A 14,950-nucleotide genomic window follows, 5' to 3' on the forward strand; every position below is an offset into this window, starting at 1 on the left:
CACGTGATTTCTTGAAAGAGGATGTTTACAGAAGAAAAAAATCCCAATTCTTACACTTATGCACTATTCTATGCCATTTATTTTAGTATAAATAGTGTGTCCACACTGAAAATTACAAAAAGAAAAACTGCATTTCAAATGCCGGGTTATGCATTTATTTAACTGATAAAGCAAAGGAACATTGGACATTTCATGCACCAAACAATGTCACGGCTTTCCTTAAAGGGATAGTTCACCCCAAAATGAAAATGTTATTATTTACTCACCCTCATGTCATGTTGTTCCAAAACTGTATGAGTTTCTTTCTTCTGTTGAACACAAAAGGATATATTTTAAAGAATGTTGGTAACCAAACCATTTTTCCCTATTATGGAAGTCAATGGGTGCCGTCAACTGTCTGGTTACCAACATTCTTTAAAATATCTTCTTTTGTGATCAACAGAAAAAAAGAAACTCATACAGGTTTGGAACAACTTGAAGGTGAGTAACAAAATTTTCATTTTTGGGTGAACTATCCCTTTAAGTAGGGGAGGGGGAGGAGCTATAAAAAAGGGGCTTATAAAATCCATACACTACAAAGTAGAGTACATAGTGCATAGTATAAGTGCATAATGTAGCCTATGTCATTTGGGACACAACAGTTATTCTCTCCACATGCAACTGACTGTGGTCAACATATGTGTATAACTGGTGTGATATTGCCCCCTGTCTGATTTAGGACAGACACACTTGTTACACTAGACGTGAGCGTCTCCTCTCTGCAAATGAATGGAGGAGAAACATAAACGCCCTATTTTAAAACGCCTCTAGTATAGCGTCGCACTGAAAAATATACATAAGCTGCCCCCTGTCTGATTTAGGACAGACACACTTTGTTTACTGTGATGTTGGTGCAAACATTCCTCAGATGCCACAGCACTGCTTACTTTAAAGTTTTCAAAATTATGTCACACACGTCTACCACATTGATATCCAGCTAGAGCAGTGAGAAAGGGCCAGAACCCATAGGGCCTCATCAAATTTATAAATGGGGCCACACATATGAAACAAATTGGGGAAAAAAAGCTTTATGTATAATATGTAAACGGACATATTTAATATTTCAGTGTCTTATTTAATTAATTTTAAACTATTTTTATTCAAAACATAAAGTTCTAACTTAATCGTATAAAAAATAATCATAGTTAATTATTTTTATCTAGTTTCTGTCAATAAAAAAAGTTTAAAAACAAGCAGCTTTGTCATCGTTACATCATAAGAGCCACAGGTACATGGCGTCAAAAAGATCGAAAACCACTGAAATAGAGTCCGCCATATAAGCTAATCAACATGTCAAACATTTATTTCCGAGGTGCCTTACGGTGGCGTCAGAACATAAGAGATATAAAACGCAGTTCACTTCGGCTATGCACTGTCAAAATCAGTCGACTTTTCAAACCTTCTATAGGACAACAGTCATTCTGCACTAAAGAAAGTGCTGAACTTTGAGCGTCAGGACCCGGAAGCGTGTTATTTTATTGTCACATGGCTTGAAGATTTCAATAACAACAAAAAATGGCGACAATCACGTTGTTCGCTGTAAGGCGCTTGCTGCGTCATTAAAAATATTCACGTAAACACGGGAGTTAAGCGTTGAAAATGCAAGTAAGTACTTTTGCAATAGGTAGAATAATGCATCTGTCTAACTGTGATGGTGATATTACGTTAATGTTTTTACCTTAGAAGTACGTGGTGTTTGTTTTTGCTATGAGAGGGGTGTGTGCGCGCGCTGTTGGGCGTTAGCGCGCATCAATACAGTACAATAAGAAGACTCACGAGATATAAGACTATAAAACGAATCGAAATTGCAAGTAGAACAGCTGCTTTACACGCAGAATATTTACGATACTTGTTGTGATATTATATGACATATGATCATGCAATGCCTTTTCGTGTAATAACTTATGTATAATTTATTGTAGACTCTACTGACTTCATGACGTTCTAACGGGCTTTTTTCTCAAACACATTGTATTCATTTGTAGTTTATAAATGATATTGCTCGAATGTTCCTCACATAAATTACTTTTATTTAAAACTGTAGTTTCATCAAACATAAAATTTTTTCCATGAGAAGTCGCAACACACTATAACAGCAAGAATATTCCCGTTTTAACCCATTTAAATGTGTTTTTCTTCCTTTTTCCCTCGAAACAGCCGCTATAGGAATGTTAGGCAGATGTTTTGTCATTATTTGGCAGGCGTTTCCACTGTCCTGAGATGGCAAACACGACGCGCTGATGGAGTTGTTTACAAGAAGAGATTCGCACGGAGGGCGGGGAAGCTGTGGGCGGAGTCTGTGGGAGGAACCACTTGCTTGCCAAATACGAGAGCAAAGCATAGAAGGTGGAGTCAGAGTTACCATAACAAGTCTGGCGTCACAGGGGCGGTGTTTATGAATAATTAAAGCTCCAAATTAAGGTATTGAATCTCTTGGGAGCTGTCATTTAATGCAGGGTATCCAATGAAAATGTGGCATGATATTACATTTTTGCTAGCTACACAGTATAAGTTATGTTAAAAAATAAAATGCTTCATCTACTCATTTCTATAATATATACATTTTTAGGTTTAATTAGCCTATATTATATTTTATTTGTTATATTTTGAATAGAGTAAACCTGTGGAATTCACACTTTATCTGTGATATTTAAAGTCAAAGTTGTTACCCCTGAATGAACGTGGAAGAGAAGATGCGTGAAGCGCTACCGCCCTGGATCTGCTTGATGTGACAGGCTGCCCTGGTTCAGTTATCACAGTGCTGATGCTGTCCATCTTAAAGGTACAGTACTGTGATAACTGAAGGATGGCTGCCATCTTGACATCTAGCCTCATAAAAAGTTTTTTTTTCCAAACAGGTGAGCAAGATGTAAAAGACAAGAAAATGAACAAAACAATACAATTTAATAAAGAGATAAGCTATTCTGTTTTAATAAAACTGTAAAACTGTAAAAATGGATTGCCTTTTATACATGAAATTATGCACATTATGGTAGCTTTTGTTATCAGTATAATGTTAAATCATATCCTCCTGCTATCTAGCAAAAACCTTTTGACATTCATTTTAATATTATAGATGTTTTGAGAAATAAGACAAAAATCTTTTATTAATCTTATATATGTAGTATTTTATTCATATTTCATTGTATTTCCTATAGACATCAGGACCATATAGAAAATGTAGAGAACACTTTGCTTTTCGATGTTTGCATTTCAAATAATGTTCTACAGTTTCTTTAATGTATCCTCTCAAACATGAAATGTTGAAAAGTTTATGAAGGATTTATATTTTGTATTTTTATGCACATTACTAAACAAATTATTTAATCTAAATAATTTGCACTTGCAATCAAACTTTGCAAATACTTTAGTTATATATTAAGATATAAGAAAATGGGTAACACTTTACAATAAGGTTTCATTAGTTAACATTAGTTAACTACTAGTTAACATGAACTAAGAATTGACAATAATTTACAGCATTATTCATCTTAGTTCATGTTTATTTTAACATTTACTTATACATTATTAAAATCAAAAGTTGTATATGTTAACATTAGTTCATGCAATGTAAACTAACATGAACAAAAATGAACAGCTGGATTTTTATTAACTAACATTAACAAAGATTAATAAATACTGTAACAAATGTATTGCTCATTGTTAGTTCATGTTAGTTAAAACATTAGCTTATGTTAACAAATGAGACCTTCTTGTAAAGTGTTACCACAAAATGTATTTAAGTTGCAAAATTTGTTGGATATACATCCTTATAGCTTATATGCAAATTTGTGTAAATATTGTCAGAAATGTGAATTCCCTTCCTTGTACATATATTTACACTTGTTTTAGGGCAAACTGTAGTACATAAAGAGATGTTTGCTTACATGAAACAGTTTGAAAATCAAATAGAATAGAAGTCAAATAGAAGTTTAATAAATCTGCTTTTTCTCTTTTCATAAAATTGTTGTCTGAAATAGAAAGCTTTTGTAACATTATAAATGTCTTTACTGTCACTTTTGTATCAATTTAATGCATCCTTGCTGAAAAAAAAATAATGTTACAAAAGCTTTCTATTTGAAATAAATACTGTTCTTTTGAATTTTCTATTCATCAAAGAATCCTTAAAAATTGTACACAACTGTTTTCAACATTGACAATAATCAGAAATGTTTCTTGAGCAGCAAATCAGCATATTAGAATGATTTTTGAAGGATCAATTGACACTGAAGACTGGTGCTAAATTCTACTTTACCATCACATGAATAAATTACATTTTAAAATATATTAAAATAGAAAACAGTTATTTTAAATTGTATAATATTTCACAGTATTACAGTTTTTAATGTATTTTGTATCAAATAAATGTAGTCTTGTTGAGCATTAGAGATTTATTTTAAAAACATTTTAAAAAAATTACAGATCCCAAACTTTTGAACAGAAGTGTATATATATATATATAGTATAAATTATTTATATACATTTATTTACATATAATACATTTAGAAGAAGTTAGTGAAAACTTTATTATGTTCATAGCATTTGTGTGCACACCATAAAGATTTAAAAAAATATATAGTATGAGTGTATTCTACCCTTTTGTCTCATAATCATTTCAACATGCTGTTAGTAATTTAGCCCCAGCAGACACTTTTCCTATGTTACACACCCTTCTTAACGCTCTTCTAAATTGAGTCATCTGCTCATTTTAGAATGACAATGTAAAGGTGAGTAATCGGTTTCTGTAACAAAGTGAGAAATAAAAATACAATAATACAACTATATGTAAAAAAAATAAAAAATAAAAAAATAATTTCTGGGTCGTTTTCAATTTGATGTTTACATATTATCTGATGTTTACATATGATCTATTATCTACATATTTTTTTGTTCCTGACCTCTGTTGAGTTTTTCTTCAGATCTATGAGAAATGCAATGCATTATAGATTTTGTTTGAGTGCTTATGGCAGTATTGCACGTAGACTCATCACCTACCAATTATAGCGTATGACTCATCCAACGACAGGAGTTTCCAACTGGACCTTCCCCCCTCTCAGTGTTTAAGCTGTATTATTATCAACACATCTCAACACATATTATTTGAGATAGTTGTCTAATGCTGCAAATAATTCACTGTTTTCTGTCAACATATATGTAAATGTTGAGACAATTAAAAGATTTGGGCTATTTAATTAGTGCACATGTACTTGTCACTTTACTTTTAAAACATTTAAAGCTCAGATATACACATTTTGATACTGTCTACCCGAACGGTCCTCTGTTGAACTTATTGATCTGCCACACTCTACCAGTGTGCTCTGCAGCCCTCTTGTGAAACTGCAGCCCACAGTTTCTGGCAACTCATCTGATGGTGAGGACGGGAAGTCCCTCCCTTCCATGGCAGGCTTAAACCTTCTTGGTCTTAAAGACCTCCAACCAGTGTAATCAGAGAGGGCTTAGTGTGTTGCTGATCTCTATATTAAAAACACAGAGACTGAATAAAGCGGAAGCAGTGAAACATGCTTGATGAAATATCAGGACTTAGTTGTACACATAGGCCTATATATGTACAAAAGTAATACAAGAAGATGAAGATTGTTATACTGGTGGTTACATATGTAAAATTACATGTAACCATTAAATGTAGCCCAGTGGTATTTCTACAGTCTAAACTAGGGTGTTTATGAATATATTTATTATTTATAAATCTGTGAAACATCTTTCAGTGTTGTGCAGTAATATGTTACTGATACAATATATAACGGCAGCAATGCCTTAACTTTTAATTGAGAAGCATAATTAGCAATATGAATCAATTATGATGATCCTTTAAATTATCAATGTACATTATTAAATCCAAATATTTTTAATGCTACTGCACTGTTTAACTAAATTTAAGTTTTATGATTAGGCTATAGCTACAACTGTAATAATCTTTAATTATTTGAATCATTTGTTTAAAAACTATCAGCTATGTATTAATCTGATGTTTTGTTTAAATGTATGGTGTAAATTATTTTTACATCACCTCAGTACACACAGGATTAACACTCTAACTGTGAGTTTAATCGCATGTATCATAGTAAATGGTCTTAACTATACACGGAGGCTGTAGCCATAACAGAAATCCACTAGTTTAATCTCCGCCTAGGGTTTAACGTCATTGGTGCAGCTTTTGATTGACAGCAGGAAGAGCCAATAAGCAACGTGTGACAGCGCTCGTCTTTACCCTATTTTCGGGAATGTGGTCGACGCTTGACAGGAAAGGTTAGTTGATCATGAAGACTTAACCACGGCTTGTTCTACTGTAAAGTGAAGTTTGTTTTGAAAATTTATCTCGTGGGATAAACCTTATATTATCGGAGAACATTTTGGAGTTAAATAACGAGTGGTTTACATCAATAAAATATCAAGAGGAAGTGTTCAAACGTCTGTAATGATCGAAATTAAACGGAAGTAGCTTTGCCTGACGAGGTAAGGACGAGGGCCGTAACTCTTCACATCCTGATTGTGTGTCTGATCTCTGGGGGATTGTTTATGTCTTTTCTTTTCATGTGCGATGTTAGTAAACATCAAGTTGTGATATTCTCTTATTAGTTTGTGTATGGTACTGCTAAATATGTCGATAAGAGTGTTCAAGGAGGAACTCATTTGAGTCTATGGAACAAATTCTGCCTTTATTGGACTTAAACTGTAGATAATAATGCCGTCAACTTTAATCTCTTTGTGTCCGATAATGTCTGGTTGACGAACGGCTGTAAAATAATAATGGAGAGTCACTTTTTTTTTTTTTTTTAAAGCACACTAGGTCCTAGTCAGGCCTTCGCAATTTGGAAGTTGTAGGAAAAATCCTTAGTTTTGTTTTATGTGTTATTGTTGCTAACTTGATAAGCATTGACATTATTTTTGATGTTTTTCTCATGCTCTGAATCTACAGTGGTTAAATGGTTAAACTTGTTGCTCCCGTGACTGCAGTTTTGTCGATATAAATCTGAACACTTGTACACAGTTATCACAAGCTGTCTGTTTGCTGAACAGGAGCGTGTGGGGTTGAAGTATATTTGATGTGCTTTGGAGAGATCGACCGAGGCTGATTATTTTTCATATAAAAATGTCCCATAACTGATATGCGATAGATTTTCTTAAAAACAATAATAAATAACTAACCCATATACTAGTATTATGAACACAAAATGCACGTTATCAATATTTTATTAATAATATTAGTTTCATTATATTTATGTAAAGTTATTTTCATATTTGCTTTTGGGCTTTGTCTTGGAGAACATGATAATATTTATGGTTTTTACATAGTAAAAAATATTGTTCTTCAAACCGATTATTGGTCCATCTCTACTCTTAAATTCATATACTCTATCAAGACTGATTGGCCATTAGCACATATTACACAAATTACAAATCACATTCTGTTTAATTAATTAAAAACAATAATGGAACTGAAGGATAAAACTACTCTTAAAAATCTAATTTTCTAAAGAAATTCATCAGATAACACAAAGCTGTTGAATTGTGGTTGTCTTGACTTGGCATTTCTAGGAGAAACTTAAAATTTCCCTTTGATTCTAAAAAATACATCAATTAACCATTTCCGAGTAAAAGAGGGACCACAACAATATGCTATACTACTACAGTACTGTTTGATTATGTCATCTGTACAAATTCATGCTGGTAATCTGATACAGTATGGACAAAAGTGACTCTGTGGGAGATATTCAGTTCCTATAGATGTTTTAGTGGGGAATCCCTTTTAAATAACAGTACTAACCCCTCTCTCACACAAAGAAAAAAAAGTTGCAGTATGTTTATTTTCATTCTTGTTTCTTTGATTCAGTTAATTTTTTTAATCTGCCAAAAATGGAAACATTTAATTCCCATAGAGCCTGTTTTGGCGAGGAACCCCATTTAAATTGCTGTACTAGCCACTTAAAAATATGAATTACAGTTAGGGCTGTGTGATATGGACATAAAATACTACCACAATTTTTTTTAATCAATAATGCAGTTTCGATTTTAATCACGATTTTGAAACAGTATTTCCTGAATTGCATATTTGATGGACACTTTACTATTCCGTAAGCCCCCCGGGAGAGGAATTGGTTGGTCACGTGACAGTAACAACATGAAAGATGTATTACATCCGAATTTCATTCATACTACCTATATTCATACTATATAGAGTACCTTTTTAATGGTCTTGAAGTAAATTCAAATGTTGTACCTACTCAGACAGTATGCGATTTTGGACGTAGCACATCTCTCGTGTATCCAAAATATTCCCAAACCATGTTGAGATTTTTTTTTTTTTTTTTTTTTTTGGTCAAGGCCTTATCCTGCCCTGAATTCACCATCCTTGTTTCTGTGCTTTCTTCCATGTCGTAATGGTAAACCCGCTCTGATCTGTTCTCATGCTAGATTTAGGCCACTGCATTCAGATTGCACACTGAGGGGGCTGGCGGAAAAATCGTGCTTTCTGCGGTTTAGAAATTGTGCATTCTCTTTTATTATGATTTCGATTAATCGCACTACCCTAATTACAGTTTCATAATTTCTTTCCCATAGCTTAAGATTTTATGTCAGTTTCATACTAATAAATTGATAAAAATTGATGTCAAATGTAAGACGTTCATTTTAAGTAGAGTATTGACCATTCTGGTCTATTTGAAGCTCTCATCCTGATGTTGGTTAAATAGTCTTGAGAAGAGTCTTTTTAGGGTATATCTGGTCTCTATACAGAACTGCCAAAAGAATAACAAACAGATTTTCTGGTGGGTTTAGTCATAAACTGAGGGGAGTTAGAAATAGTGAGATCTTTGTGGCCATCACTGAACATTGCAAGTGGAGTTTCCCTTTAGAATAGAACATGTTGTTCTGCATGGTGTTCTGACAATTCATGTGGAGTTATGAAGCCTTAATGACAAGAACAACTCCTAGATGTTTTAAATTGTCACACAGGTATTTAAGTTGCCAGAGGCAGTTTTTGGCGACTAAGGCAGTCCAATCATAAGCCTCCGTACATGTCAAAACATAACAGAAAGAGATATTGCTAATTTAGCAAGCGCCAGGATAAAATGCTAATGAGGTTTTATTTAAAAATACAACACTGGAAAATTGGAAACCGTTGTGTGAAAAGAAATCATATATATTATCAAGTAATATAGGCCTTGATGTATTATAATTAATAATCTAATTAATATATTAATAATCAAATAATGTTATTGTTGTTTACTGGTAAGAACGTTATCAGAAATTTAATTGTCTACAAATTGTAGATTAATCTTACCCATTTATTGGATGACATATTTGGGAGCTGTTTATAACTCTGTTGTAGAGAAATGCTCATGTTTCTGCTCAATTGGCAAGGTTAATTATAGAGAAAAATAGCCATAAAGCAATGTAAATTTGATTACATAATTCATAAGATATTACAGTATCCGGTAGTATAACATAATTAAAGGCTAAAATATATTTAATCCATATGATATAGACACAATAACCTTTGTATTTAAATACAATTGAGATAGAAGAATCTCCATGACAAAGGAAGCTGTCCATGAAAACTAAACTTACCTTTATTTTAAGTTCATTTGAAAAAGTTTTCATTGTGGTATTAAGAGCCTGCAAACAGGATAAAACAATTACAGCAGGTTCCCGCACCTACATGCATTTGATGTACTCAGGCGGTCTACCAGAAGAACAGTCACAGGGTCTAAAGCGTGGAGGAACAGTGTTAACCATGACTTTATCAGCAAGCAGCACGTCAGCACCTCAGGAAGTGAGGCCGTGTCAATTAAACAGAAGAATGGCGTCGTGAATCATACCGAAGCAGATGGAGAATCATTTTAACAGCTTGCAGAAGAATGGCAAACTTACAACTATCCCTTAAAAGGTTTCCTAGATGACTTAGGACTGTGTCTTGAACATGAGAAAGAAAAAGGACATGATTCACTGGATTCTTAAAAAGGGGAACTTCTCATAAAATGCAAGTTAAAACATCATAAAGGAAAGGAACTAAATGGAAAGCTAGTCACAAAACATCTGAATTGCTTGCAATGTTTGGCCATTTAATAGACTGGTTGGGGGTGTCTGTAGTGGTTTTGTTGTGCAGCTGAAACGAGCTTCTGTATAAGGACGTGACTGCAGAGAGAAGAGCATCAGTCACTCATACTGATTGACAGATGTTTATTGAACTGCAAAAACCTTGGAAAAAGGCCGTAGGAATATTTCTGATGAATCGGGTACAAATAAATGCCTGAAGGAGAAGCTCTTTTTTTCTATTCATCTTAAATTTAGCCTAAAATATTAAACCATCACTCAGTAGGGGCTACCTGATTTGGGACCAAATAATTGTTGATAAATTTATTTCCTATATATTAAAGGGTTAGTTCACCCAAAAATGAAAATTATCCCATAATTTACTCACCCTCAAGCCCTTTAAAAATTCTCGTTTTAAACTTCTAATTGTTTTTTTGTTTTTGTTTTCTATCCTCTGCGCTTCTGTGTTTGTCAGTACGCCATGCGTCAGGTCAAAGTTCACTCTTCTGCCAGAATAGACTCACGTACGGAAGCCAGTGATTCCAGTATATAAAGTTATAAATATGGATATTTTTCTTACAAAAATGCATCGCTTTGCTTCAGAAGGCCTTTATTAACCCCCTGGAGCCAGATAAATTTTTTTATGATGGATGGATGTGCTTTTTTTGGGCTTCAAAATCACTTTTACAATTCTCTCCCATTATAAATCTTGGAAGAGCGACACAATTTTTGAATGTAACTCTGACTGTGTTTTATTAAAAGAAGAAAGTCACATAGACCTAGGATGGCTTGAGGGTGAGTAAATTATGGGATAATTTTCATTTTTGGGTGAACTAACCCTTTTTTTAAATTTCCCTATATTAAAAAGTAATTGTTAGAATTTTTTTTTTTTTTTTTTTTTTAATTGAACATCAGTTTAACTCATTAAGCCAAGACTACGACAATGTTGAATGATTTTAATTATCATGTACACATACATATCTAAAAGTTCTAACAACAGAAAATAAGGGATTTATTCTTCTAATGCGTAATAAGTAATGGGACACACGTCGTACCCTATCATTGAAAGTGCCTTCTATACCCAGGCTGTGAGGTGATGAATGTGGAATGGATTTGTGATCTCATATTTTAGAAAGCCAAACAAATAGTCTCAGTTTGTTTAGCTTCTTGAATTCACTAAAGCCACTTTAAAGACAAATGTGGTCATTAACATCAATTAGATTTCTTTTTCAGCACAGTTTGTTTTTGCATTCATTTATCTCAGGAAAGTCCTTTTACATGCTTGCAGGGATCTTGGCATCTGAACACGTCTTGACCTGCAGGGTATGAAGGGAGATCCACTGAGTTAAAACCATCTGATTCAGATGCGAACAACGTTCATCGTACCCTCCCTCATGTTCACCGTAGGATGAGTGGTTGAATTAAATTGCTTCATGTGAGGGTGCCTGTAGTGAGGACATTAAGTATGTTGCACTTCCGTTGATTAAGAGTAATACTATGGTTAAATTAATAGTCTCCAGCTAGACTCAGGCTTGACATTGTCATAGTGGATAGTATATTCAAAGAATATTTAAACTTGTGACATAATTTTATAATGGCACATATTATAATTAGAAAATTCAAATTGCGACATTAATAATGTAGCCTAGACACCATTAGTGCTGGGGTCAGGAAAAAATGCTTTAATTAACAGCTCGGAATCACTTAAGGGCATTAATGAAAAAATATGTCTAATGTGCAATGAAACGTCATATGTTGTTACTTGGTCACAGAGAGCTCAAGAAGAGCAAAATTTTTCCTGTTCCTATTTTTGTCTACTTTTTGTAATGCTTAACGGTGTTAGTATGCTGCTGTTACTCATCTGTGTGTCCATCGTCATCCATTGTTGTTTGCTGCCATTGCTGCCAAATGCTCTTAATCATTCACACTCATTCTCAGTGAAGTGTGAACGGCCAAATAGGCGTCTTGTTCATGCTTTTCTTAGTGAACTGTTAATGTAAATACAGTTAGTTTTGTTTAAACAAAAATAGTATTTGTTTCAATTTCAGTACTGTGCATTTGTCCTTGCAATGTATATGCAATCTAACAGACCTTCCGTTGTCAAGTATGTCATTAAAATTAATCAAATTATCATATTGACAAGAAAAACAGGAACATTTTCTTTTTGTTTTGTTTTATACGAACGTTTAAAAGTTTGGGGATAAAATTATTTTTTTTAAAGAAATACTTTTATTCAGTTGATTGTCACTTTTTTATCAATTAAATGCATTCTGATCCTTGCTAAAAAAATAAAATAAAAAAAAAAGTTAAAAAAAAATCCTGGAAAAAAAAAAAAAAATCCCCCACAAAATATTAAGCATTTTCAATTGTGGTTCACTTGTAATAAATATTTCTTAAGGGGCAGTCACACTGCACTTTTCGTTCCATTGACTTCCATTCAAATGCATGTGAATGCGTCAGACCAGAAACGCAAGCTCGTGTGAAAAGTTTCGCATTTCGCTGCATTCCAAAGTTCAAGTTTGATTAACCCTGACCTGTGAATTCACATCACGTGAACACATTTGAACAGTAGAAGGTCGATTCATCACAAAATGACCTCTTGGCAGAATTAAAAGAATGATGTTTTTGCAGTAAAGTGGAGTAGGTTGTATATTTTTACATTTTAAATGTATTACTACATGTTATATGTTAAATTCATGTTTATAAAAAAAGACATTGTAGACCTTGACGTCAAATCACGAACGTTGCAGCATCCGATGAAATTTCGCACATTCAAAGTCTAGTGTGATTAGAATGATTTCTGAAGGAAGAATAAATTACATTTTAAAATAAATAAAAATGGAAAATAGTTATTTTAAATTGTAACTGCATTTCATAATATACTGTTTTTACTGTATTTTTGATCAAATAAATACAGCCTTAGTGAGCATAAGAGGCTTCTTTAAAAACATTAAAAATGTCCCCAAACTTTTAGAACGGTAATGCGACTGACTGAAATTTTATGGTTAACTCAGCTATGATGGTGTTATAAAATGTAACCTTATTGTAAATCGTATGCTATATAATTTTAAATTATTTCAGTTAAATGATTTCTCATCAAAGCAGGGACCCACAGTTCATCAATAAATCTCTCTGTTACCTCCATTTATCCTGCAGTGTCTGAATGCTAAAACTAACATTCATGGAGCTGGGCAGGCAACTATGTGGGAAGATGAAAAAACAGAGGAAGGCAGAGATGACCGTTCCGACTGTCATGAAAGGACTGGAGATCCACTTCTACCTGCCTGACATACACCAGCTCGAGTACTTCAAAGACTGCCACACTGCGGAGGACCTGTGCGTGGAGGCTGCCAAGAGATGCCGTAAGTGTTCAGACTGCCGCCTATTTAGAGCACCCTCTAATGCATCTCTCAGTATGACACCGAGTATGATCATGATGGTCAGTGTTGGGGGTGTCGCATTACAAGTAACTTGAGTGACGTAATCAGATTACTTTTTCAAGTAACTAGTAATGTAACACATTGCTTTTTCAATTTACAACAAAATAAGTTACTTTTTCACATTTATTGACTGAAAGCTCTCCTGTCCTCATGGTGAGAGAAATAAAGTGCAGAGGTGTTGTGTGTGCTGTGTAAACATGACGGTGATTGTAGTTCTAGATTAAATGTGAACATGCATTTACTCATCTCACTTGAACAAAAACATTCAGTATTCCTCAAAATGAATAGAAACCTGTAACCTGTAATAATGAACTATATTAAATTAGACAAATATTACTTTATGTATTTAATCTTATTTTATTAACCAATGCCTTTGCTGCTGACATTCAATGATTACATGATTACTTTAGATTAGATTTAGAAACAAGAGTGTTGAACGTCCTTCTCCTGTATCATATTCTTCTTTAATCCAGAATGGCAGCAAAGCTGAAAGGTTAGTTTGAGCTGCACCCTCTACTGTACAGGTATAAATATGCATTTCCTTCAGCCTGAGGCTAATTCATTTCACTTTTGGTGTGAGAGGGCCTTTATCTTGCCAAAAATATAACTTTTTTTGTTGTTATTAAAAAACAAACAAGCAAACCCAGCGCAGGTGAGAAAAAGTAACACAAAAGTATTTAGTAACGCAATTAGTTACTATTTAGGGAATAACGCAATATTGTAATGCATTACTTTTAAAAGTAACTTTCCCCAACACTGATGATGGTCTGTTTTCTTAGAAGTGATGTATCATTTCATCATAACTGTCTGGACGGGAATAGTTTTCAAAGCAAAGTTACAATTATTAACAGAAAGCATCTGTGAGTTCATCTACACTTTTTGTATGGTACTCTTTTTGTTCCTTTTCCATCAGTATCAAGTGTTGTAGAAAGGGAAATGGACTACCGAAAAGAGTTTTTACAGATCAGAGTCAATACGCTTATAAAAAGGGGCATTCTTCATGCATTCGGTTTCATATTTTAATCGTGTGATTGAGGAATGGGGTTTTTGTCCCATCAGCATTTCACAGAATACAAAAGAGGAACATAAAGGTTTTTTACTGTTGGTATCATCATGTGACATGGGTGATGAGACATTGACCTTAGGATAAGAAGCACTGCGACTGTCTGTCCCTGTTTGTCCTTTTCCATTTCCTAATGGAACAGCATATCTCTCTATTTGGCTCTTGATCAGTATTAAGCCACAAAATGGCTGCTGGGTTTAAATGTCACGTCCAGAATTTCCTCAAAGTTGCGGCCAAGGACAAAAGCTGGCTTGGACAGTAAGAGAGGAAAGGGAAGTTTATATTAGACAAGAAGGCTGCTGCTGGAGAGGAACTACAATGGTGTTTGTTTCACAGTTTATTTTCACACCCAGCA

General features: G+C 33.8%; 1 protein-coding gene and 1 long non-coding RNA gene across 4 annotated transcripts in view; both read left to right on the forward strand.

The window, feature by feature from the left end:
* The first annotated feature begins 468 nt into the window (after window positions 1-468).
* Window positions 469-2,994, forward strand: LOC125273971. Its single transcript, XR_007186164.1, has 2 exons — window positions 469-1,644; window positions 2,197-2,994. It is a non-coding gene; the product is annotated as an uncharacterized LOC125273971 (long non-coding RNA).
* A 3,193-nt stretch (window positions 2,995-6,187) lies between these two features.
* jak1 (Janus kinase 1) overlaps window positions 6,188-14,950 on the forward strand; it is a 39,475-nt gene continuing 30,712 nt past the window's right edge. For 2 of the 3 annotated variants that reach the window (XM_048199904.1, XM_048199906.1), the window contains exons 1-2: window positions 6,266-6,513; window positions 13,249-13,454. In XM_048199904.1, coding sequence (XP_048055861.1) covers window positions 13,256-13,454 — 199 coding nt within the window. In that variant the 5' untranslated portion in view covers window positions 6,266-6,513; window positions 13,249-13,255. Of the gene's footprint in view, window positions 6,514-13,248; window positions 13,455-14,950 lie in introns of all 3 variants that reach the window. The other variant, XM_048199905.1, reaches the window with a different exon arrangement.

Source organism: Megalobrama amblycephala, linkage group LG8 (assembly GCF_018812025.1).
Source record: "Megalobrama amblycephala isolate DHTTF-2021 linkage group LG8, ASM1881202v1, whole genome shotgun sequence".
Taxonomy (NCBI): Eukaryota; Metazoa; Chordata; class Actinopteri; order Cypriniformes; family Xenocyprididae; genus Megalobrama; species Megalobrama amblycephala.